The following is a 27,881-nucleotide window of genomic DNA, read 5'->3' as shown; positions in this document are numbered from 1 at the left end:
ATCATTTCCCAAGGTGCTGAGTAGGCATTTTCCCTCTGTTCAGGTTAATTGTGCATTTGTTACTTTGATTTACACTGTGGGCAATATTTAGGAGATAAAACTTTCGAGGCTGGCATTAACAGTGTAATGGCTCTGCTAATGTGCATAGTATTTGCTGTTAGATGGCTTTAACTGGAAAGGATCATCGAATATGTTGATGTGTAGAGATGTAGCCACACATTCCATGAATGAAATATCCATTTACCAAGAATTAAAAGTATGTAGGAAACAACCCTAGAATGATACTAAAATTGCTACCTAGCATTGTGTTTGGTGATGACATCAAAACACAGGTAAGTATTTGATAATTAGATGGTCAGAATTCCCGGTCAGAACTCAGAACTGTGAAGCAGTTTTGTTTGTTGCCGAAATGCTTCAATAAGCCCCATAAAACATCTAATTTCTCATGGTTGGTAGTACAGAGTAGTTACCCTGAATGATGTAGTGATTCTGTGGAATTTATTTTATGTGATATATGGTCTAATTCCTCCTTTTATTAAAAATAGGGTGCTTGCCAGGAGTTGGCAGGGGATAAATAGACCTAGCACAGAAACTGTCCTCTATGATACCATAACGCAGGATGTATGTCATCAGAAATTTGTCCAAACTCAATGTACAATGCTGAGGATGAATCTTCCTGTAAAGTATGGACCTGGGGTGATTACGTTGCGTCGAAGTAAATTCATCACTTGTAACAAATGTACCACTTTGGGGTGGGATGTTATTAAAGGGGGAGGGAATAGGGAAATCTCTGTACCTTGAGTTCAATATTGCTGTGAACTTAAAAATTCTCTAAACGATAAAGTCCTTTTAAAAATGGATTATTCTACACTAATGGACTAACCAACTCTGTTACACAAGTAACTAGCAGCAATTTCTACTCTATTTGAAACTGTATCAGAGAACATAACATTTGAATTTCTTTAACTCTCTATGAGGTATTCTAAATATCAGTATAGATTTACTGTCAGAGAATCCAAGCTCACGTTCCTGCCCAACCACTTACGAGCTCACGGGAGTTTGGTTTTCTCATGTGTACGTGTTCTTTACATGCCTTTTTTGAAGACTACTGGAGATAGAGTATCAAAGATAGTGTGCATATTCTTTCTACGTGAAAAATTATCTGGAGTCTAAAGTTACACTGGTATTTTGTATTAGGATTGTGATCATGGCAATATATTTAAACCCGACTTTGTGAAAAACTGCAAAGTTGTGAAACGTGAGTCTGTGACCTTTAGTTTTTGAATAAAATTTTGAAAGGCTGAGAATACTCTATACTCTGGATTCCTGGTCAGAACCCCTGCCCACTGGTCAATGCGAGAGGCTCTTCAGCCAGCGAACCCAGAGTCCATGCACTCAAGACTCAGGCAGAATCCTCAAGAAAGAGAGAGGTCACCCTGGAAAATAAATTGTTGAGAAAGATCAAGAATCTTAATCACGTGTGTGTGCGTGTGTGTGTGTGTGTGTGTGTGTGTGTGTGACGAGAACATTAAGATCTGCTCTTTTATCAACTTTCAAGTATATAATACAGTATCGTTAACTGTTATCACCATGCTGCACGTTAAATTTCCAGAACTTATTCATCTTACCCTCTGATCGGGGGGGGGAGGGAGATGCTGACTAGCCTTATTTTGGTAATCATTTCACAATGTACACATGTATCAAAGGGCCACGTTGTATACCTTAAATGTATACAATGTGATATGCCAATTATATCTCAATAATCAAGCTGGAATAAAAACCACTTAACCACATTACGCACTGGGTAAGATTGTAGACTCTAGAATCTAGCTTGCATATTCAACAGTTGTGGGAAATTGCATAAACTGTTTACGCACTTAATTTGTCTCCTCTTTTAGATTCAGATTATAATAGTATAACGAATTATAACCCAAAGAAGGGTTATTGTAAGGAAAAAAAGTGGTACTATAGGCATAAAATGAGATTAAGTATAATAAGATATTATTAACAAGTTAAATTTTATAGCTAAGTATACAACTAGTTACTTGGCATATAGTAAGTTTTAGTAAATGTTAGCCATTTTTTAATGTTTATTTATTTTTGAGAGGGAGTGGAGAAGGGGCAGAGGGAGAGAGGCTCTGAAGCAGACTGTGTGCTACAGCAGAGAGCCCAATTTGGGGCTCAAACTCCCAAACTGAAGTCAGAACCTTAAACGACCGAGCCACCCAGGTGCTCTGGTGTTAGCCCTTTCAGTCTAGGCTAGATGTGACGGGGACTCGGGTACCGGTGTCACTGTTGGAGCTGGAGATGGAAGGATGCATTCTGGATATGATGTGTGGACACTGACAGGATGTGCTTTGGGACTCCATGTTGAATCTTCGTGAAAGGTTAGGACTCGTGGAGATTCCTGAGTTTGGGTTTGAGCAACAGACAAGAGGATGGTGGAATTCATGAAGATGGGGAAGACTAGAAGAGCAGACGTTGAGTAAAAATCACGAGCCTTCACTGACTGGCTACAGGAGAAACGGGAGAGGAGTACGAGTTGCTGTCTTTTCCAGACTGGGTGACAGATGAGCGGTCATGCTGTGACAGAGACAGGAACCCTGTGCACAGGAGCAGTTTTCAGTGGTGAAGAGAAGGCCTTCTTGGCCTGTTAGATTAGCTGTCTCTACGGCACATTCAGATGGATATTTTTCCTTAAACAGTTAGAACTGCAGGCAGATTACATTGAAAATGCCCAGGAGAGCTACTGGATGGTGATGTTAAGGTGGGTGTGTACTAATGTGTGTCTGTGAAAGCTTGATCAGTTGAAACGAAACTCTTTCCTCTAAAAGACGTGGACATTCAGGGTATTTTACAGGGATTTCAAATCTAAGTTCATCAAGAGTTAACAAATCAAAAAAGTTGACACTTGATGGAAAAAAAAAAACGACTAATTCAAAAAATGATAGAAAATTATGTAAAGTGGCACTTGAAGGAGGAAACGCTAGTAAAAGAAATGTTAAAATCCTGAAGAGTATTTAAGTCCTTTATAGTGATTATCAAGACTGTTTAACTGGAACTTCCCAACTGAAAGTTTGAATAATTCTAAAGAAAGAATTGTTTATTTTCCCGACAAGAAAACTGTGAAAACTACCATCCTGCTGTTCCTGAAAACACCACCCCAGAGGTTAGACGGTGTTAATTTGTCCAAGCCCCGAACAACTAGCCATCAAGGCAAATGAGCAGTTACAAATACATATTCATGCTATTTTTATCCTGACCTATACTTTTGTTTCTGCAAAATCAAAAACGGAACCATCCCTTCCCATGGTTTTTTCCCTGAGAAGAATTATGAATCCTTTTTTTGGAGAGCTGTGAACTTCTCAGTTCCCTCTCATGGTCTGGTTAAATAAAGGGAGATCTCTTTATGTAAAAGGCTGACACTTTAAAAATCTTTGTTTTCCTTTGAGTAATTAATGGTCAATTCAAATATTAGATCTCCAGAATTGTAAAACAAAATCTTCATTTTCAAGATAGTTTAAAGTAGACTAATATGGATTCCCTAATTGTTCTATTTGTTAATTATTAAATACTTTAAACTTGTGCTTGGTCAGTTATTTTGATAGGCCCCAAAATCTGCTACAGTGCTCAATAGCACTAAATCAAAGTAATCAAATGAGTGATATATTTCCAACCTTAGTGAGGGGCTTTATGAAGAATAGCTAAGGACAGAATTACTTCTTCCCCAACTTTAACTTTGTCCTATACTCTATCTGGAACATACATATTATAAAGCTTATGAGTATTAATGGTCCCATTTAGACTTTTGATATGTTTACTGTGAGAGAGATCTTGCTGCATAAATCAATTTTTATATGAAACTGCTATAAAATGGTATATACTTTTTTTTACTTCTTGGTAGAAAGAAATTTGAAATTCAAATCACTGGCTGCTGAAGGAAGTTATTAAAAATGCATTAGGATTGGAAATGTAGCTGTATATAATTGTCATAACAGATATTCAAAACAAATTTATCCTCAATGAAAACTGAACTAAAGCAATTTACATAGAATCAGCTAATAAATTTTCCTTAATTTTCTAAGCAGATGAAAAAGAAACAGTTCATAGAAATTTTAATAAAATAAATATGAGTGCTGTCTGTAGGGAGGAAAGTATAAATAAAATTCCTGACAAGAATGAATGAAGATAGAACTATGTGAATTTCCAGTGATGAGGACTACGTGATTCCAGAAAATCAATGCCTGTATCGGGACGAATCTTATTTCTGAATCCCCTACAACCTGACATTGAAAACATCATTTTGTTCTATCTGCTTTACTCTTGGTTGGAGTTGTCATTATTTATCTTTATGTAACGCAAGCATCTGAGAAACTTGGGGAAAAGTTGAAGCCATCCTACCTGGAGATATAGTGTACCCTTAAACAGAGGAGCCAAACTACAGGTAAATGTGTCAACAGCACGTGTGTATAGTGTGTTATGTGGAACACTTTCATTTTGATTCCAGTAGCTATACTTGGATGAGCACAGTACTTGGTGTGACATGAAGTGTGTTAAAGGCTTGGTGTCTCTTGAAAAGTCTGTTGGAAGTTCCCAGAGTGGTAATCATTTGATCGCGTTAGGGCATCTTACCCAGTTGTTCATTCATCTATTCATCCATTCATTCATTCATCCATCTGTAATCTCTTATCTTGAAGAAGTCTCAATTTTTTTGACTAAGCTATTAACATACACATTGATTCTTGACACAGTCACACATGAACCCCTGATCATTTATTTATTGGTTTATTCATATTATCTGATTACATGTTAGTCACTGAAAGATGACTTAAAGAAATGGAACATGAAACGTTGCATTTTATGTAGGAGGAAAAGAAGGGTGGAAATGCCCAAGACATGATGCACCCCCTGTGTAATTTATGTCTCTGACAGAGATGGGTGGGTCGTGAATGGACAGCTCTAAAATTAGCAAGAGAGACCAGGTGGTAAGAGCTTCACGTGGAGGGCATCAGCAAAGTTGTGATCTCAGAATACTAATAGGGAACTCTCATAGTTAAACTTAATCTTTGTTATATTGAATCAAGTTCAATTAAAATTTTACAACATCTAAGATATCTCCAATAAGTATCACTTTGGGCAGTTGAAGGATGCCATGGAAACTCGATCACTCAGTAATCAGGGTTTTTGTTTATAACTCGTTACTCCACAACAGATATCGGTTCACTGAGAAGGAATCAGACTCAGAAAATATCCATAAGACTGATCTGGACTTGACTTAGAGTATACAGAAATATGATTTATGTTAGCAAAATTACTGTCTTTATTTGACTTTTTAAAACTATCCATTTGTGTGTGAGGCAGTCATCCACAATGGTACTACATCTAAAAAAAAAAAAAAAAACACATAAGATGACTTAAATAATATCTTTCCCTCACTCTACTATGCGTAAAATGCAAGTCATACCATAGCTCACAAAGTGAGATGATAATTTCATGTAAGACAGTATGTAACTTGTAAAATAACTATGATTGTGCCAGTCATTTCTGCCTCAGATTTTGTATCTTTGAAACCAGGGAAATAATTCATACCAACTTTAGAAAAATTTTGAGACTAATTTGCCTGATAATGTAACTTGTTACTTCAAACCAGTCATTTTATGTGGTAAATCAGATAGTAATTTGAGGAAGAATATTCAATAGCACAACTCTGTGATGACATTATCTCCATCATTTCTGAAGCATTTTTACATTTATTTAATGGATTAGATCCAATTCTCTTTATTATTTCCGAATATCATCAATGCATTTTTGGTTTTGAAACATCTCTTTTTTTACCCAGAGTCTGGTTAGTTGTGCAATATCTGACAGATGTAACAGGAGACACGCTTAATGCGTAATGGTCACTGAAGGCAAATTGTTTTTCTGCCATTCATGGAAAATCACATATTATACCACAAGTAATGAATGCATATTCATTTATAGCTTACAAGTTGAAAAATATTTCAGTGAGGATTCATTCTTGAATTAATATATTGTACCTCACTATAAATGTCTACCTAGAAACTTTTATAAGTAGCAATGGTGTTTCGTATTTAGTTTAATGCGCATAATATTTAGAAATATTAAAGCCTTTTTACATGTAACACTTGTACAAAAAACAAAGTCAGAATTTGAAGGTTCCACTAACAACCCAAGATTACGAATCAGTAGCAGTCACTAAACTGATTTTATTGATTAGAGAACAGGTTCTTCATTTAGGGAACGGTGGGTTTTGAAATTTGGTGAAATTGCTTGTCTTGATGAGAACAGTTGCATTTGCTCTACTCACAATCATTGTCACACATAACTTGACCTCTGAAGAAATGGTTGAATTCTTGCTAACCAGTGTCCAGGGAAATTCTATTTTTTGCTTCCTTGTTTTGTTGTTTTTTTGTTTATTTGTTTTTGTTCTCAGACAGAGAGAATGAGAGAGATGATGTTTGCTTACAAATGCATCTATTTTCTCCTACTTCTCCTTTTCCAGAATCTGTTTTAATCAAGTTAATCAGATTTACATGTCCAGTGTACTAGATTACATTTTAACATGATTTGCCATACCTGGAAATTTCCAGATTCTTTCTATCTTTTTGTAAAGGTTTGTCTGGGGGTAGTGGAAGCTGTCCCCCTAAGCTTGGGGCGGCCATGATACTCTCCTAGGCTTACAGCTGGTACAGCCAACTCTGATAGTGGTCGAAAAAGTCAACCTTTATATCTTTTATTCCAGTTCCATTTTGCAAAAACCAATATAGTTGGACTCATCATTATCCCCAAAGGTTGCAGTACAATCACTAACGATAATTATAGCACAGTTTTCATTTTCTATTGTTGCGTAACAAGTTACCACAAATTCAGGGGTTGAAAAAACACCTATTTATGAGCCCCCAGTTCTGTAGGGCACAGGTGTAGCATGGCTGGTGTTTCTGTTGAGGGTTTCATGGGCACTGAAGTCAGTTGGACCGAGTTGTCTTGTGGTTCTAGAGAAAAGTCTGCTTCCAAGTGCCTAATATGGTTGGTGATTTTAGTTTCCTTCAGCTGCATGACTGATGCCCCCGTTACCCTGTTGGCTGGTCAAGAAGGGACCACTCTCAGTGCTAGAGACTACCTGAAATCCTTGACATGTGGTTCTTTCCCTCCCCAACACAGCAGTGGCACAACGAATTCTTTGAAGCTTTAACTCTCAGACTTCTCCTCTGTGACCAGCTGGAGAAAACACTGCTTTTAACAAGTTCCAGTGATAGGTCAGGTACACCTGGAGTAGCTGTGTTGTGATCTAACTTCAGTGTATCATGTAAATTTTCATTGTATTTTTAATTTGGGAAAGAATTTTTTGGTTGGCAAAGAGAGAGCTACTGTTCCCTCATAATGTGTAGGAGGTATAAACATTAAAGACATTGTATTTGAAATGAAACATGATGAAACTTTGACATTTCAGGCGTGGGGTTTAACTAATTCAACACCCATTTGTAACTCACTTCTTCCTTTCCCATCTCCACCATAGAGATGGAGAAAACTGGATGGTCACTTTTTCATACTTCCTGTGGTTAGAAAGGTCCCTTTCTGGCTAATGAAATATAAACTTAAGCCTGCTAAAAGGTACAGAAGAGATTTTATTTTCTGCTGTGTCCCTTATTCCTTTCTCCTAAATTGAAAACATGATGGCTGGAAATGCAGCCACCATTTTGCACCCATGAGGAAATGAGCATAAGAGAACAGAGAAGGGTAGGACAAATATTTGGCCCTGAGATGCTTCTTCTAATATCATCAAACCACTGGACCAACACCAATAACTGCCTACTTCAGAGTTCTTATGTGAAAAGTTTGAACTGTTTGTTCAAATCAGTGTCTAGCAAACCTTTATTCGTAAAGGGCCAGATGGTAAAAATTTTAAACTTTACAGATTCTAAGATCTCTGTTGCCATTCTTCAACTCTGCACTTAGAGTATATCCAACTGCCAGAGACAATATATAAACAAATGGCTGTGGCTGTGTTCTGATAAGACTTTACTTACAAAAATACACGGTAGACCAGATTTGGCCCATAGGCCACAGTTTGCATCCGCAAGATTTCAGTCATTGTTAATTGAGTTCTTCAGTACTTGAAACTATATATATATTTTTTATTTTAAATAAAAAAGAGTAAATAATGCTGGATATCATGTCTAGATGCTATAGGTGCATAGGTAAACCTTAGCTAAACATGATTGGTAGTTAACTAATAGGGCACACCTAGAACTGGTCTCATAAGCTTAGAAAAATAACCGTAGTCTCCTTCAGCTTTTTTGTATTCTTTGGGACGGATATATATTAATGATCATACCAATACTCTTTTCCACTCTGTGTCCTTTACTAGAGGAACATAATTGTGCCCATTAGTTATGTTAAGTGGTATCATATACCAAGCCATAGACAGCCAGGCTGAAGACAAATCAGAGCCCGGGTAAATTGTAATGGGCATATAATTGTTAATAGCGGTTGACTTGCTAGAATTTCACACATCATCATTCAGTTGACTTCTTTTTGAGGGAAGTGGATTTTCTTCCCTCCCTCCTTCCTCTTTCTGTTTCAGGTATAATAAGATTCAGCTGCAGATTGAGTTCATTGTATTACTTGATGGCTGCTATCATCATCCTTTTCTGCAATATTTGATCAATCTGTTTTATTCCCATCCTTAACCCCATTTATCTCCCCTCCTCTAAAGATAATCATTATAATTATAATAAGTTTGATGGGAAACTGTGGGATTCTTACAAATGTATACTGTTGATTTCTTGAACATGTACTACATTGTTAATTCCCTTAAGTACTATTCTATTCTAACTTACTGTGTTTCTTATTTTTATTCATGCTGCGTTGTGGCTTTTAAGATCCATTTGCATTTCTATGTGTCCATTTTGCCACTTGCTTCTGTTACGCCATACCCTATAGTTTCCACCCATTATATTTTACTTTTCCATTCTCCTAGTAACAGAAACTAGGTTGCTAGAACTTCTCATTATCCCAAACAATACCATGATTAAGATTTTTGTACTGTGTTTTTATGACCCAACATGAGAAATTTTCTGAGACATATAAAAAGAATGAGATCATTGTGTTAAGGCTATATGAATACTTAAATATGTACTACCTGTGACTTTCCAGAATGCCTCTCCATTCTTCACATCTACTGGGTGTGTGAGGGTTCTGTACTCTCGCATTCCCATGGACACTTTCCATTATTTACTGACTTCTCTGAATCTGATGCGTGTAAATCGATATGAAGTTGTGTTTTACCATGTGTTTTTCTATTCCCAATTAATTTGAAAAATTCTCCCTACGCCTGTTTGCTTTCGATGTTTATTCTTCCAGGAATTCCCCAATCATATCGTTTGTCCACTTTCCTACCAGAGTTCCTGCATTTTTCTTGCTGTTTTGTAAGGTTTCTTTGTCTCTTCTAAATATTAGATTACTTCAGGGTTAGACACGGTAAATAATTTCTCACCTCTGTCATCTGTCTATAACTTTGTGGAGTCTTGCATTAAACAGAAATTTGCAAATTTGGATGTTTTCAAATTTTTCGCGAGTTCGGCTTTAGTCGTTCCTTAAGAAATACTAACCCACCCCACACATCGTGAAAGATATTATCCTACATTTTATTCAGTTAACATTATAGTTTTGCTTTTAATATTTTTGCCTTTCATCTATCTGGTGTTCAGATTTGTATATGGAATTAGGAATTTCATTTTTTTTAAATTTTCAGGGGTCAGTTTTCACTCGCCCATTTATTAAACTTTTTTTTTATCTTTATAGTTACTATGGTGACATATATTACACACAACACACACAGTTTTCTCCGATTTCTCTATTCTGTGCTGTCTACTCATTTGTTCTTGTAGCCCTAACATGCCTCTTGTTTTAAAAAGTTACTGTGCTATCACGCTCTGCTGGGACATTTGGTAGGCTATTTCTTCCACAACACATTTGGTTCTCATTTCTTGAAGTTGCTTTAGCAGTTGTCTAAGAACATGTATATAATGCCCTCTTTTTACTCAGCTTCTCTTCAAGGTTTAAATTTTTCTCAAAAAAAAAAAATTCCTAGATAGTTCACAGGGTTTTTTTTTTTTTTGTTGTTGTTATTGTGAAGGTATTATTGTATTGTATTGTATTGTATTTTGTTGTATTTTATTTTATTTTCTGGTTAATAATAACTAGTGTAGAGAAATTCCATTGTTTTTTTGTGTTTACTGTAATTGACAATATTGCTGAAAGCTTTTGTTGTCTCTAATAGTTTTTCCGTTGACTCTGTTAGCATCTGTATGTCAGTGATCATTGCCTGCAAATATTGATAGTTTCATTTATTTCTTTCCTAGTCTTTTTCTTTCTTTTTTTTTTCTTCTTTCCTTATTCTCCAGGACATGTTTACCTTAAAGCAGCGATAGAAGCATACCTGCCAAGTTTCTACTAATAAATGGAATGCGTCTAATGCTTGTGCATGAAGTATTTTTTCATCTTTAACCTTTTAAACAAAGAAAATTCCTTTCTATTCTTGATAGAGTATGAGTTACTTTCTCATAAAATGTGTTGAACTTTATCAGTGGTTTGATTTTTTTATCTGCTGAGATAATTATGTGATTTTTCTCACATAATCTGTAATTTTGAGAAATTCATTTGGGTACATTCTGATGTGAATTATACTTTTCTCCTGAAATAAACCTTACTTGCATGTTGGGATTTTTTTTCATTAATAAGTAAAATAACTTTTTTTAATTTTTCATATCTTATTTTAGGATCAATATTAGACCAGGCTCAGAAAGCTAAAACATGTTTGCTTTTTTTTTTTCTAGAATATTTTGCAGAAGATATTGATTAATCATATCTTGCAAGTTTAGTAAAACTCAATTATGAAATAGTCTAGAAACAAACTGTTAGGAGATGAATGTATTGTTTTGTTTAAGTTTTCTAATTTTTTTGCTGCCACCTTTTGACATTTAGTATTTTTCTAAATATATATCTTTTCATCTAGGTTTTCAAATTAGTATTCATTTGTTTGCAAGCTTATTAATATTTAGATGTTTTGTTTGTTCAGTTTTTCCCTTTTCAATGCTGTACTTATCTCCACCTTCTTTCCTTTTTCTTTCATCTAACTTGTCACAAATCCCTTTTATTAATCTTTCCATATGGAAACTTGTTATTTTTGCTTTTGGGAAACTTGTCATTTTTTGCTTCATCTCAGTGATTTCTGCCATTATTTTTTTATTTCTTTATTTATTGAAATGCTCTTTCTCTCTTTAACTTCTTAAACTGAATGCCTGAGTTCTTTGTTTTCAACCTTTTTTATTCATGAAAAGTATTTTTCAGCCCATGTTTTTCATGTATTTCTTTTTTAGTGTCTCAAATCTTAATGTGTACTGTCCCATTTTCATTAAAATGTATTTTGTAACTTAACTGATAGTTTCCTTTTAACTCAGATGTTCTTAGAAATATGTTATTTACTTTTATAAGTGTGGAATATTTCATCATCCATTTATTATGAATTTTAGTTATGTTGTATTATGGGGGTATAATGTAATTGGTATAATTTGGGTCTTTTGAATTTACTTATCCTATTTTATCATTTGATACCTGTTCAAGTTTTATAAATAATACAGATGGACTAGAAAAACCCATATACTTGTTTTGTTGTTGATAGTAGATATGAAAGTGTAGGTCTGTACGGACAATGTAAAGTAACTCGACTCTTAACCTTATCTGGTAGAACTTCCACATCTTTGCTTATGAGTGGGACAGATTTAGCATTTAACTTCCTTGTGAACTGTCAGATAATTTTGTCACCTGTGATTATAATTTGCCCTTTTTAAAAAACATTTTGCTATGCTACGTGTGTATCTATGGATTCCAAAACCACTCAGGACAGGCTATGAGGATGCATCGCATTGCTTTTGGCATCCGTATTATCTTGCCTGAGAACCAGATTTGATGGGATATCCAGGCAGCCATAATTTCAACTATTCATCCAGGGTCTTAACCTGCAGGCAGGTTCTCTTGCACTTTTCCAGTCTTGTTTTCAGGAGGATCCCAGCTTGTGACGCTTGTAAAGGGTGACTGACGTGCCCCTGCAGATTTTGTGCGTAAACACGGCTTTGTGTCTTTGAACAGCTGCAACAGCTTTTTTACAGCAAGGGCCTCCAGGGCCGTTGTCAGTTGTTTTTCATGCCACCAGTGCTGGACCTTCGTAATGTACTACTTTCCATCTGCTGCTACGTAACGGAAGGTCCGCGGTCTTGATCAATTCGTGGTAACTCTTCCTAGCTGTCAGATGTACACAGCTAACATTGAACTTCTTTGATCAACAGGTACCTTTTCCTATGTTTTGGTTCCAAAAAACACCAACAAGAGCAGAGTTCCAAAATGCACAATTCATATAACCTCTTGCCCAGATATTAGTGAATTTTCAGATCTTTGTGACAATTACCGACAAATCTATGATTAGAGACCACAGAGGAAGTTTCTGCAAAGAGATGTTTGATTTGTTTGAAAAGGTCAGATAGGAGATTCCTCCTAACTCTGCTATAAGGAAGAGAGTGAGTCCCACCAACAGTCTTTTCAACGCTATTTGTGCTGATATTTCAGGCTGATGATAGGCTCCCTATGGTGATGCTTTTCTGTTCCCTGATAATGTGTTCAAACCAGTGAAGTTAAGTTATTATTGGCTACATAGAGACTATAATCAAGCACAGAAGAAGCCAAAAATCTCTGGAGCTGTCAGAACTTTTCATCTGGACCTTTCAATTGTCTCTTTTGGCATGATTTTCTCCACGCCTACTCACTGATACCCTAGTTTAAAGGGAGTAACAACCTGAAAGTTGAGGATCTCACCAGCTCCGTATCAGGTCAGCCTCAGTGGTGGTCCCCCCTCAGAAATCAATAAATGATTTTTCTAGAAAATAATGGTTTTTCATGTTTTATTACCGTATCACTGCATTTGCCCCCGGACCCCGACACTGGCAGACCTCAGTGGCAAAGAGCACTTGTGTGAATGTCCTCCGCCTCCCATCTGCTTGACCTCTGGGGGAGCCACGCCATGGAGCTGCATGATCATTTGATTAAGCACCACTAAAAAAAAGAAAAAAAGCACATATTTAATGCTTTTAGATGGGTCGTGATAAGCAGAGTTATCCTTGCTTTGTAAATTGTTTTAAACATTTATTTTTGACAGACAGAGCACCAGTGGGGGACGAGCAGAGAGACAGGGAGACACAGAATCGGAAGCAGGCTCCAGGCTCTGAGCTGTCAGCACTGAGCCTCACACAGGGCCCGAACCCATGAACTGTGAGATCTTGACCTAGTATCCTTGCTTTTTAAGAAACTATCAGGCTCAGTCTGTGAAGCGTCCAACTCGACTTTGGCTCAGGTCATGATCTCATGGTTTGCGGGATTGAGCCCCATGTTAGGATTCTCTCTCTCCCTCTCTGTCTGTTCCTCCCCCACTCTCTCTGTCTCTCGAAATAAATAAAAATGTGAAAAAACATAAACTGTTTTCTTATTAGAGAAATTGGAGTATATACAAAATGTTTTGTGATTTTTTTGAGTCATTTTTATCTTTAAGACTACTCACTTTATAACAAACAGGGGTAGCTATCATCAAATAATTGTGTGCAGTTGTATTCGTTTCCTAGGGCTGGTCTACCAAACCGCCACAAACTTGGTAGTGAAAGTCACAGAAATTTATCGTCTCATGGTCCTGGCTGCTAGAAGTCAGACAGCAAGGTGTCAGCAAGGCTGCGCTCTAACAAAACCTCTAGGGGCGGCTTCGCTTGCCTTCTCCGGCCTCTGGTGGCTCCAAGTGTTCTTTGCCTGTGGCAGCGTCACATCAGTCACCTTCCCATGGCTGTCGCCACTTTGCCCTTGCTTCCAAGCCCCCTCCGCTCTTCTCGTGTAAGAACACTTCATTGGATTTAGGGCCCACACCGAATCCAAGATGATCTCCTCCAAAATCTCTAATTCAATTGCTTCTGCAAAGAGCTCTTTCCGGAAACGAACAAGGATCATTCAAAGGATCTAGGGCTTAGGACTTGGAAATACCTTTTAGGGGCCACTGTTCAACCCAACGCAATAATGAAGATTTCATTTTGTACATCTGCTAAGAGAAGTTACAGGAGCTGTATAGTTGCTGTTATGTCTGTGTTGTAAAACGACAGTTCTCACAATAAGAATGGTATTCTAGCTGACTGGGCTGTTTCATGCCTTTTTGTTTCTTAGAGTCAATGATACATATTATTAGACATGCTAAATTTATCCTGGGGAGAGAGAGGAGAGGTTGAAAGGGGAGGAAGTTGGGGGCGGGGGGAGAGGAAGAGGGCAGGGAGGAGAAAGGGAGGACAGAAAGAAGTACCTAGTTTTCCTACTTTAGTACATATTTTCTTATGGATTAATTTTCTGCATTTCTTAGACCTAAAGATAGATTATCTCTACACTTTATAATAGACTACCTCAAAATACTTTAAGGGTAATAAAGTAATGAGTTTTCCTGTTATTCCTTTTGTCATCCTTACAATTTGAGTCTTTTTTTGTCATTGACTTCACCTTCTTGCAATAACTTCTTGATTAACAATTATTTGCCATTAATAAATGGCATGATGCTCAAAGCAATAGCTATTGCATAAATTGATGAAAAGAGCACACTGGTTTGAGAAACAGGAGGCATGGCCCTGATTCTGGTCATCACTTAGACTAACTGTGTGATGGCCAACCAGACACGGGTGGCCATTTCCCATTGTTCAATGAAGGAAGCTCAGGAGTAGGTCTGCTTTATTAGTTAGAATGTTTTTGGCTGCAAGTAACAGAAAATTCAAATCAAACAACTTACAGAAGAGCATTATCGCATATGAGCATATCGAGAAGAGCCAGAAAAAGGAACTGGCTTCAAGGTTAGTTGATTCAGTAACCCGTGTTCAAGAATGAAAATTAAGGATCTGTTCCGCCCCCCATCGCTGCTCTGCCGCCTTAGGATTGCCTTCATCTTTAACCTAGTAGAATGATAGCTGCAGCATTTCTGAATGATGACATCCAGACAGCATCCATTGGGGAAGAGGGATGATTTTAGCCCAAGGCTATCTCCGTATCAGAAAACATTAATCAGAAGCAACCAGAAAACTTTTGTTCACATCTTACTTGTCATACTTAGGTTATAGCCTCTTTCCTAAACCGATCATGAGCAAATAGACCATCAGCCCAAGAATAGCAAGTTCTACCATGATACTTGAGGTGAGAGACTCCCACCAGGGCACTTGAGCTGTAGCATGCAGGGGTAGCTAGCTGAACAAAATTAGGTTCTGGTAAGAATGAAGGAGCTGGAATCAGATGCTGTGTACACAGCCAGTCGTGACTATTACAGAAAATTCCAGTTCTAGTATAATTTTATCTATAATCACTCTTTTCTAAATGATGCATTTCATAAGGTGGTTTAATATTTGAGAGACCTTAAATGTTTCAAAGACATAAACTAAGCTTGTAATTACTGATTATATACATGCTGGGGTGGTCAAATATTAAACATTGGAGGACTCTATCACAGCACATAATTTCAGAGCACGGAGACACGAAGAGCTTAGAAAATGAATTACATTGATTTTTTTAGCGTTATGCATTCATGTTTTTCAGTGACAGGAGACAAATACAAAGAAAATAGCTACTGGAAAATTGATGTAAATTTTACTAGAAAGACACCATTGTAAAATTCCTATGCAAATATTGTCACCCGGGTATTGGAGCATACAATGCATAGGGTGACACCAGTATTTAAATTCTTATTATGAAAGCTGAGGATTTAAGCATGGAAAGGTTGAGATTTATTAATTGTAATAATTTTTTTTAAAATAGTAAAATCCCCATCTTCTTTTCTTACTAGAAAGATCAATATTCTCTATTTTAATAAAGTGACATTTTATTAAACCAGTTCCTAAAATGTACCATTTTATTCTCAAAAATAAAATCTTTGACTTAATTAAAACAACCATAGAAAATTAGTAAAATACCAGGATTAAAAGAAGTATTAGTAAATTAATAAAAAAGGAGAGTGCAATTTATTTTCTAATTCATTTTGATCTACTTTTTAAAAGTCTAAATGTTAACTTTTTTCACTTTTCAAAATGTAGTTAGGTTTATAGAAAGAAATTGAGCACTTAAATACAGGCAGGTATCTAATCTCAATTGTCATGACAGCAAACCTATAAAAGATACTTTAAAATTCAGAGTAATCTCATTATGTATGTTTCTTTCACCTTGATCCTTTATACATGTTTTAATTAGATTGTTTGGGGGGTTGTTTTGCTATTGAGTTACATGAGTCCCTTGTACATTTTGGATAATAATCTCTTATCGTGATTTGCGTGATACATGGTTTGCAAATATTTTCTCTCAATCTGTAGATTGCCTTTTCATTTTGTTGATTGTTTCCTTTGGTGTGCAGAAGCTTTTTTTGCGAGGACCATATGATTTCACTTACATGTGGAATCTAAAAAATAAAGCAAATGAATAAACAATCAAACAAAAAGTAGAATCAGACATATCAATACAGAGAACAAATTGATGGTTGCCAGAGGGGAGGTGAGTGTGAAGATGGGAAAAATGGGTGCAGGGGAGTGGGAGATACAGACTTCCTGCTTGGAATGAATACCCATTCACAGGAATAAAGGTACGGTGTAGGGAATAGAAGCCATCCTATTGTAGTAGCATTGCATGCTCACAAATGGTAGTTCTACTTCTAGTGAGCACAGCATAGTGTATAAAGTTGTTGAATCACCATGTTGAATACCTGAAACTAATGTAACGTTGTGTGTCAACTATACTCAAATTAACAAATAAATAGAATTAAAAATAATACTTCCAAACTCACTTTATAAGTCCAACATCACCATGATACTGAAGCCAGACAAAGACATCGCAAGGAAAGAAGATACAGGCTGATCTCTCTGATGAACATAGATGTAAAACTCCTCAATAAAATACTAGCAAACCAAATTCAACAACACATCAAAAAGACTACACACTATGTCCTAGTGGGATTTATCCCTAAGATACAAATTTGGTTTAATATATGCAAATCAAGCAGTGTGATACCTCACATTAACAGAGTGAAAGATCAAAAACATAGTCATCTCAATAGATGCAGAAAAAACATTTGACAAAGTGTAACGTCCAATCACGATTTAAAAAACCTCTCAATTAAATATGTAGAGAAGGAAATTTCTTTAACAAAATAAAGATGTTTATGAAAAGCCCACAGCTAACGTCATAATCAGTGTGGGGAATCTGAAAGCTTTTACTCTAAGATCCAGTACAAGGTTGGGATGCCCACTTCTATTCAACATACTACTAAGTACTAGAATGAGCAATTAGGCAAGAAACGAAATAAAAAGCATCAAAATCAGAAAGAAAGGAGTGAAATTATTTCTGTTTGTAGATGACATGATCTTATATGTATAAAATCATAAAGACTCTTTTCTTAAAAAAAGTAAAACCCTCTTAGAGCTAATAAATGAATTGGGGTGCCTGGGTGGCTCAGTTGGTTAAGCGTCTGACTTCTGCTCAGGTCATGATGTTACAGTGTATAAGTTCGAGCCCCGCGTCAGGCTCTGTGCTGACAGCTCAGAGACTGGAACCTGCTTTGTATTCTGTGTCTCCCTCTCTCTCTGCTCCTCCCCTGCTGGCACCCTTGTCTCTCTCAAAAATAAATAAACGTTAAAAAATTAAAAAAAAAAAGAACTAATGAATTAAGTTGCAGAGTACAAAATCTATATAAAAAAATCAGTTGCATTTCTTTATAGCAACAGTGATCTCTCCAGAAAGGAAATCAAGAAAACAATCCCATTTAAAATACCATCGAAAAGAATAAAACACTTGGGAATAAGTTTAACTGAATAGGTGAAAGATCTGTTGCTAAAAGGTATAAAACATTGACAAAAGAAATTGAAAAGACACAAATGGAAATATCCTGTGTTCATGGGTTGGAAGAATTCATATTGTTAAAATGCCCATACTATCCATAGTGATACATGGATTCAATACAATCCCTATCAAAATTTCAAAGACATTCTTCACAGAAACAGAAAAAAAAAATTCTAAAATTTATATGGAACCACAAAAACCCTGAATAGCCAAAGCGGTCTTGAGAAGGAACAAAACTTTAGACATTGTATTTATTTATTTCCAAGTATATTAGAAAATATGGTAATTAAAAGCTTAGGAATTACAACAGTGTGGTAATGGCATAGAAGCAGACACATAGACCAATAGAACAGAACAGAGAGAGCCCAGAAATACATATACTCACACATATATGTGTGTATATATATATATGTATATAATAATGGGTACCTGGTCAACTATGTTTCGAGAAGAATGCCAAGAACACACAAGGGGGAAAGGACAGTGTCTTTAATAAATGCTAGGAAAACTGGATATCCACATGCAAAGGAATGAAATTGAATTCTTTTCTACACCATACACAAAAATCAACTCAAAATATAAATTTTTTCCTACAGAAATTAAGTGTAATTTTTTTCTACAGAAAATTAAAAGTAATTTTTTCCTACAGAAAAAAGTTATGTGTTTCATCTTTGAACCTTCTGACTCAATCACTGTGAATTCCTTAGGGATTACTCCTTGACATGAAAATGAAATAGCCCTGATAAGCAAAGTCACCACTTATGTATGTTTATATTTGGGTTTTAATTGTATCACTTAATAACACCTTTAAATTGTTGACCATGTCATTTATGGACTTAGACCTGAACTGCCTGAATCCTTTTGAAGTAAATTTCCTTCCATTAAATTCTGCTAATTTCATATTTATTTGAAGTAATTAACTCTTTTATTAAACTTTAATTATATTTTGTACTTCTATAGCCATGTGAATGAGCAGTATTTACAAATATATATTGTTAAATGATGCAATCATTTATTGATGTATATTATTGAAATACTCTAGAATTTCACAATTTTAATGTGTTGATTATTTTTATGTCACATTTAATGTGTTGATTATTTTTATTAGTCTAGTCCTGGCCTAGACTAATAAAGACATTTTTATTTTTAAAAATTAAAAAATATTATTTTAAAAGTAGTTTTTATCTCAGAAAATACCAAGTTCCCACTGAATGGTAAATCCATACAGTACCAAGAAGGAGATGTAAAGATAGGGGATGCAGATATATTAGATCTTGACCTGAATTGTTATGATTCAAAAATATTTTTAAGATGTATTTTTATTAAAAAGGAACAGTTCTGGGGGTGCCTGGGTGGCTCAGCTGGTTAATCGTCTGACTTTGGCTCAGGTCATGATCTCAAAGTTCATGAGTTCAAGCCCCCCATTGGGCTCTGTGCTGACAGCTCAGAGCCTGGAGCCTGCTCTGGATTCTGTGTCTCTTTCTCTCTGCGCCTCCCCTGCTCGTGCTCTGTCTCTCTCTCTCAAGAATAAATAAACATTTTTTAAAAAAAATTTTAAAGGAACAATTCTGGAGATATGCAAACTTCTTAGAAAGCCTTCTGGTACGATTTTATAACATTTTATAATTTAGTATAATACTTGCATTTCCTAACCAAGACAACCTGAGAAGCAGAATTTTATCCCCTTCATGAATATTTTGCTCTCCTGGCCTGTCTTTAATGTCTTAGAGCACATGCTGAAGTGCATGGCATCACACTCTTGGTCAGCAACAAAGAGCCTTGCACTATTCTGGAAACCACCGTAGCAATGTCTGCTTAAGGAGGTTGTCTACATTTCTAAATTTCTAAATGTAAATTTTACAGAAGAGCAAACACAGTGTTCACACTACATCATCTGTCAGATTGCCTAAGGCACAGAAGTTGGAGAATCCCCAGTGCTGGCTGCATTTTGCTAAGCTATCCATTAATTTGTTTTGTTGATTTTTGCTATGAGAGGACAAAAAAGATGGAACTCAGGATGTCTGTTCTAATATTCTTTTATATTTGTAAGTAAAATATTTGGGGATGACCCTTGAGCAGAATAGTAAATGCTTGTATGTTACTGGTTTGTACAACTAGATATTACACGTGATATAGCTTACATAGCAGCGTATAACTTTTAAGTTCACCTGTCAGAAATTGCATGAATTCTTGGACAACACATAATCTTCATTGCTTTTAGATTCTACTTAATTTGGGTAAGATCCTTTGTTTACTTAAAATTAATAGCACTTGAAAATAATCTTTTTCAAACGTAACTTCAATTTGCTAAGTTAGGATAAAAATCAAGTTAAATATTATTTGAGTCACTTAACAAATCATTTAAAAATTCAAGAATTTAACTTCATTTGAGAATATGCTTTAAGGTACTTTAAATATAATATGTGAGTCATTGTTCTAATAAAAGCATTTTTACTCTTCTCCCCAAGGTATTGATCCTCTGAAACTGTGAGATATTGGTGTCTAATTTCTCTTTCTTGGAAGAGGAAATGAGTATTTTCAGATACATAGATATATAAGTAGATATAAAAAAACATACATAGTATATGTATAATTGTGTATGTGCATGTATATGAAGCAAATCTTTTTTCAGTTATTTTGCTTAAAATCACTTATTTTACCGATTTTAATTTTGCATGTTAATTTTTTTTTTATTTTCTCAATGTTTATTTATTTTTTTGAGAGAAAGAGACAGAGAGAAACAGAGCATGAGTGGGGAAGGGGCAGGGAGAGAGGGAGACACAGAATCCGAAGCAGGCTCCAGGCTCCCAGCACAGAGCCCGACGTGGGGCTCGAACTCACAGACTGTGAGATCATGACCTGAGCCGAAGTCAGGTGCTTAACTGACTGAGCCACCCAGGAGCCCCAATTTTGCATGTTAATGTTAATGAGATAATTACAAATAGAAAAACAAACATCTAAAAAAGATGCCTTAAAATGAACTTTTTGGCAGTGTGACAGAACTGTAAAATCCTTGGGACAGAGAATAAAAAGGCTCCTCTGGACAGCCTACACAGCAACCCTGAGAAATGGGTTTGTTATTTTATGAGGCTGAGTCTAGGTCACTACAGGTTTTAGAAGGGAACATGACAAATAACCAGGCTTTCTTCACAGTTTTATTTCACAGACATTAGTTTCCATGGCATGGGTATAATTTTTGGTCTTGAATTGATGCTTTTAATTATTTTGTTGCTATCATGTCCTCATGAGCATCAAAGGTAGCATCTTCAAAATTGGAGGACTAAAAATTTAAAAATACCTGAAATATATCTGTACGTGTTTCTCCACCTCAGACACTAGCTGGTGATTGCTAGTGCTTCCAGGATGGCGTTGCGAGTCATGGATGGAGTTAAATCTTTTCAGCAACATCCTGCATCTGCGATTAAAGCGTGTGTGATTAAGAAAACAAGCACTGAACGTTAATCAAGCAAGTCAAAGCTGGTACCCTTCTCAAAGACAAGGGAAATACCCAGTTCCTGTCCACTCTAGCCATCCCTTCTCACCTAAGGCGGGAAGGACTGAGACCCACTTGTGAAGTCCACCTGTTAAGTCCAAAACTGAGACCTTAAAAAAAAAAAAAAAACAACTGAGACCTTACCCTAGAACTAGCGAATGCTTGCCCCGCCCCCCCACACCTCACCACCGGGCCAGCCACAGCCTACCTTTTTTTACCCAACACACATGTCTGGCTATGAAGACAAAATTATAAGAATGGAGAAAAAATAGAACCATATAAAATGCACAATTAAAATAATAAAATGCAGAAAAAGAGTACAAGACAAAAATAGGAAAAAAGAACAAGGGCAACAAAGAGAAAACAGCAGCAAATATGGTAGATGGTACAACTACATCAATGATCACTTTAAACATCAACAGTCTAAATGCACCAATTTTATTTCATTTATTTATTTACTTACTTATTTATTTGAAAAAGAGCAAGCACATGCAAGCAGGGGGAAAGGGGCAGAGAGAGAAAGACTCTCCTGCAGGCATCATGCTCAGCATGGAACCTGATGTAGGGCTCGATCCCGTGACCCTGGGATCATGACCTGAGCCAAAATCGAGAGTCACATGCTCAACCAACTGAGCCACCCAGGCGCCCCTAAATGCACCAATTAAAAGACAGAGATTGTCAGAATGGATCCAAAAACAAGATCTAACAACATGTTTTCAAAAAGGAACCCACCTTAAATATAAAGACACACATAGATTAACAGTAAATGAGTATAGAAAAATATATCAGGCTAACATTAGTAAAAAATATAATTAAAAGTTTCGTTAAAATATGCCGTGCTAACATTAATTTGAAAAGGGGAGGTAGTTTTTTAATTTCAGACAAAGAAGACTTCAAAAGGAAAGTTATCAGGAATAAAGAAGGTCATTACATATTGTAAATTGGTCAATCCTACAAGAAGACATAAAGATCTTTAATGTGGGTGCACCTAACAACAGAGGCAAAAGTTGATAGAACTACAAAGAGAAATAGATGCATCGACTATCATAGTTGGAGTCTTCAATATCCCTCCATCACAAATGGACAGATCCAGCAGGCAGAAATTCAGTAAGGACAGAGTTAATCTCAACAGCACCATCAGTCGACTAGATATAATAGACATCTACAGACAGTATCATCAAACAGCAGAACACATTCTTCCCAGCTCTCACAGGACATTCACCAAAGGACACCACGTTCAGGGCCACCAAACATACCTGAACAAATTTAAAAGAATAGAAATTGTACAATATCTGCTTTCAGATCACAGTGGAGTTAAACTAAAAATCAGAAAATCGATCGATCAGTCAATAAACGAAAAATCAATAATGGCAAGATAGCTGGAGAATCCTAAGATGTATGGCGTTAAACGACACACTTCTAATCGATACATGGGTCAAATAAGGAACCTCGAGGGAAATTTTTCAATATTTGAACTAAGTGAAAATGAGAACAAACCTGTCAGACCTTTGTGTTAGAAGAAGTAACAACATGCAGCATGCTGAGAAGCAAATTAAAAAATTTACCTCATACAACAGTATTGTTGCCATGTGTCTGCAGAGCAATTGGGAGAATAGACATTTCCCATTTCTGTGGACTGTGGAGAAAAATAAAAGGTGCACAAGTTGTAGAAGACCTTGTGCTCCATAAAAAGTTTGGAGCTAGAGTAAATAAGTGTGTTTAATGTTTACTAATTGCCAAATGAATAAGGAATTGCTAACTTGGGTGCATGAATCGTGGGTGGGCCTTAATGAGAGAATGTGGTGAGGTAGCAGTGGGTACATGGAGTTATGAACGCCAGGTGCATTTTTCAGGGAAGCGAGTCCATTGCTTATATTTAAGGACCTCACATTTTCAAGCCACTTTTTCTACCAGTTGACGGGTGCCATTTGCATCGTCACTATGGTCTTACCAGGAACTTGCACCATGGCTGAGAGTTAGGAGAGGGGTGAGTTATTAAATCCAATCAGTGTTTAACAAAAATTTACTGAGAATCTTCTGTATGCCACGCCAGCTATTGTTGGCAGAAGATACAATTTTCATAAGAAGACAGAGTCCTTGCTTTCATGGAGTTATGAAATTCAGCAAAGATCAAAACTGAGGGCGGAAGAGAAGCCATCTTTTGTTTTGTTTTTTTTCATTCTGTATTGTTTTTGGCTACAGTTCTTTGGAAATGAGTACAAATGTTCAGTGGAGATTGGTTTAAGAGAGTAATAACGGATTATTCTGTTTCAGCACTCTGGTATACAGCCTCCATTATACACTAAGTGAAAAATATTTTTCTTTCAAGGTAACTGAACTGCACAACATCAAAAATATAACCAGACTGCCTCGAGAGACAAAGAAGCATGCAGTAGCAATTATCTTTCATGATGAAACGTCAAAGACATTTGCCTGTGAGTCAGGTAAGCAATTGCAGCCTCTGTCTACAGTTTGTGGAAATTGAACTGCGCCCGAGACAATGGCCCAGATGGATGAAGTTACACCACTGACTAGGAAGGCGTTTTGTGGTAAGACTGGGCTGTAGAAGACTTTAGGAGGAAGCTCAACATATTGATTTCTACAGATGTTTTGGGTGCTTGTTTGTCATCTGTCTGTGTCTGGATTTTGCTCCCAGGTGGTCAGAGGACTCTGGAGGTTTCCATGCGAGCTTGAAGAATTAAGTAAACGGTGCCTGGGAGCTGTTGTCAGGGCAAGCTTGCGACTCGTACTCTGGTCCTTGCCGGGTGCGGCTGTAGGCACTCGGTGGGAAAATAATTGCACTGCCACGAAAGTGTGGCAGAGCACAGCCGAAGTCCCCAGACATTCCAGAACAGAACTTTGAGCAATTGGTTGCTTTCATGGCTTCTCAGGGGAATACATTTCAGATTGAATTTTGGCATCCCAGCTCGTAAAGCACTCTGACATCATTGAGACACAAGGCAGTTTATGGTTCGAACTTGCAGTATTTTTCATTTTGAAATCCCTGTGCTAAGTAACGTATTAGTTGGCTTATTACAGCTTTTTAAAGATTTTGCTCAGTGGAGGAGTGCATTCCTTTTACAGTGGATGGAAGCAAAAGACAGTAAGGGTTCAAAAGACGTGAATTTAAAGTAATAGGTCTTTAGTAGAAGCCTTACTATTTTTTGAAAAGGAAATAAAGCTTCTGGAGTTATGAAGTTTCTAGGTGTCATTCATACCAGGTTCTCTTATTCTTTATTCGCCTTGTCCGAATAAAATGGTTCACACCTCCTCACCTACGCTTCTCTCAGTTTTGCCGAAGTGAATTGGGATTTATCAAAGTGTTTCTCTCTCCTTGGATGCTTTTAATCCCTTTTGCCATCCTTCTCTCCGCCCGTCATCTGGACTCATTTCATCATTTAAAATTGACTTTTGGCATCTCATAGAAGTCTGGTAACTGGTGATATCAATTCCATTTTATAACAGAACCTGTCCCAACCTTGCCGTTATTCACATCTAAAAGTGCGTGTGCCTTCATGTTCCCTGTCTAACCGGTTCACTTTTCTCTGAGCTCTTAGCTCTTGTCTCCTATTGAAACTAACAACCAGAAAATTGGTTTTCCAGAAAAGATAAAAGATAATTTTCACTATTGTTTGTATGTTTGTGCTGCTTTACATTTTTGAAATTATACTGGGCCATGTTGTGTGTATGCTTAGGCAACGCTAAAGTCTGTTATTTCAGTGAAGAATGATATCGAATTATGTTTCTGAAATTCGGACTCAAGAGTCATAACCCACAAGTCTGACACTGGAAGCTTTTTAAGATTATTTTTATTTGTATTTTCTTTGTGGCAGTGGTGGTTTCATGGCTCATGTAAGAGTTTTGACAGATGCAGGGTCCTTCGTTAGAACGAAATGGCCTTAATATCCAGGAGAAGAATTTGCAGACATCGAGGCTGAAGATAGATCCAAGTGTAAAACTAAAAGAATGGCTTTATTTGGATTCCTAGCATGGAGTTTTCAACTAGTTTAAATTATGACTTATTTGAATTATTTGTTTTTTAAATCACTTTTTTGTATGTAGATAGAGCGGTCTGCTTGACGGCTTTCACTTGCTGGTAGCGGAAGTATTTAAGAAATTTTGGCACAAGCTTCTTAAATTTTCTTAACTTCATGGCACATGACAGTGGAAAACAAAGAAACTGCTTGAAACACATAAACAGGGAATTTGAGTATCTTTTCTAGCAGATTTTATTTTTTAGATCAATGTTAATTAAGATCAGTAGTCCATGTCTGTTGATAAAATGGCAAAATTATTTGGGGAAAAAAAGAGCCCAACGGTAAAGCAGTCACAGATGTGAAAATCAAAATAGCAATATGGTTGAAGCCAAAATGAAAAGGAGCTCTCAGATTTATTTCTAATGCGAATGCATGTAAAAGTATATTCTCATGATGGCTACTGAGAATGTGAATTGCCTCAATTTTTTCTTTCGAGAAAACCAACAACTGCTATTAAATAATATGCATACCCTTGACTCAGTGAGCCTCTTTGGGAACATATCCTGTATGAATATATGCACCAGTACGTGAGGTCGTAGGTTTAAGCAAATTATGTGTAATTACAACAAAATCAGAAACAAATGAATGGCTATCAAGAAAATACTTGAACGAATTGCGGTATATCCTCATCACAAGGTATTATGCAATCACTAGGAAGAATTCTAAGTAAGCCAATTAACTTGAAGACACTTGTATGAATTTTAGTACCTCAGGCAAAACACGTCATCAGAGAAGTGCATACTGAATAATGGCATTTGTAAAAGAAACAATGAGAGAGATAGTGTGTGTTTTAACACGTGTTACCTGGGGTGAGAGGAGATAGTAATGAAGCGGTTGGAAAAGGAAGATGGGGAAAAACGCAAGCAAAAAAGGGAAAAGAAGAAAATACCCAGCATAGAACTATCCCATTTATATGAAATGAACAGGTGAAGGTGTGAATGCATGCATCCAGTGTTTAAAGTAAGTTAGTCACTAGGGAAATGCAAATTAAAACTACAGTGAGAAAAAAAACAAAAACCATAAAACCACAATAAGCTGTCACTATGCCCCTGTCAGAATGGCTAAAAGTTTTTTTTTTTTTAAAGTAACACCACCAAATGTTTGTGAGGATGCAGAGAAACTAGATCCCTCATCCATTGTTGGCAGGATTATAAAACGGTAAAGCCACTTCGGAAAATGGCGAGCAGCTTCTTATAAAATCAACCATGTAATGATTCCACAATGCAGCAATTGCCTTCTTGGACATTTATCTCGGGAAAAAAATGGAAATTTATGTTCATGCACATACATATACACATACAAAAAACTATTCATAATAGCATTGCTCACAATAGCCAAAAGCCGGAAAGAAGCCAGAGGTCTTTTAACAAACTGTGTTGCATTCACACCATGAAACACCCCTCAGCGACAAAAAGGAACACACTATTGATAAATGCAGCAACCTGGATGAGTCTTGAGTGAATTATGCCAACCAAGCGAAAGAACGTCAATCCGAAAAGATTACATATTTTGTGAATCCATTTGTGTAACATCTGTGAAATGACAAATTTTAGAAATGGAGAACAGAGTCCTTGTCAGAGGTTAAGAATGGGATCGGAGGTGTGGGGGCCCAAGGGGATGAAGGGTCGTAAAAGTAACATGAACTTGCGTTGGCACTGAGCAGTTATCCTGATTATGATGGTGCATAAACACACCCACACAGGTGGCAAGTTATGTACAGAACTTACACACACACAAGTAAGTACAAGTAGAACTGGGGAAATCTGAATAAGATCAGTGCACAATCAATGTCATTATCTTGGCTGCGATATTATACTATAATTTTGCAAAATATTACCATTGGGGGAAAGTGGGCAAAGTTTACACAGAATCTTTCTATAATATTTTTATTACTACTATACTTATCTCAAAAATCTTTGCAGTAGAAAATATCTCTATACTATCTCTAAGGTCATCTGTGATATATTTTTAAGTTAATGACAGGCTAGGGGGGACTTGGAGGGGAAAAAAATGTTTGGTATATTCTAATACGGTAAAAAGTAACTGACAACAGTAATGACAAACAACAAAAATAATCCTAAATGTGTGCCTATGTAGCTTCTGTATGTTTTGTGAACACAAAGAAACATGGACAAGGGGACACGTGTGTGTTGTTCCTTCTAACAGGGACTCCTTGCGTGAGCCCCTCCCCAGCCTACGATGCCCCCTGCGCACCGTTTCTCCTGGACGTTTCCATGTGTGCTTTCATTTTGGCACTGGTGTCTCATGCCCTTCACATCAGTGCCTATGCTCTCCACATCCACAGCACCCTGACCTTGGCCTTCACTTACCCTGTTCACAATCTCTCCATCATATTTAAGCTCAATGAGGACATGACCATGTTTTCCTTC

At 36.6% G+C, this 27,881-nt stretch overlaps 1 protein-coding gene across 1 annotated transcript in view; it reads left to right on the top strand.

The window, feature by feature from the left end:
• The window catches only part of DOK6 (docking protein 6), a 366,092-nt gene that overhangs the window by 116,374 nt on the left and 221,837 nt on the right, over positions 1–27,881 (top strand). The window contains exon 3 of the mRNA XM_030336976.1: positions 23,784–23,898. Within this exon, the coding sequence (XP_030192836.1) occupies positions 23,784–23,898 (115 nt within the window). The remainder of the gene's footprint in view (positions 1–23,783; positions 23,899–27,881) is intronic.

This window comes from Lynx canadensis, chromosome D3 (assembly GCF_007474595.2).
Source record: "Lynx canadensis isolate LIC74 chromosome D3, mLynCan4.pri.v2, whole genome shotgun sequence".
Lineage (NCBI taxonomy): Eukaryota > Metazoa > Chordata > Mammalia > Carnivora > Felidae > Lynx > Lynx canadensis.
This window is presented reverse-complemented; position numbering and strand designations above follow the sequence as displayed.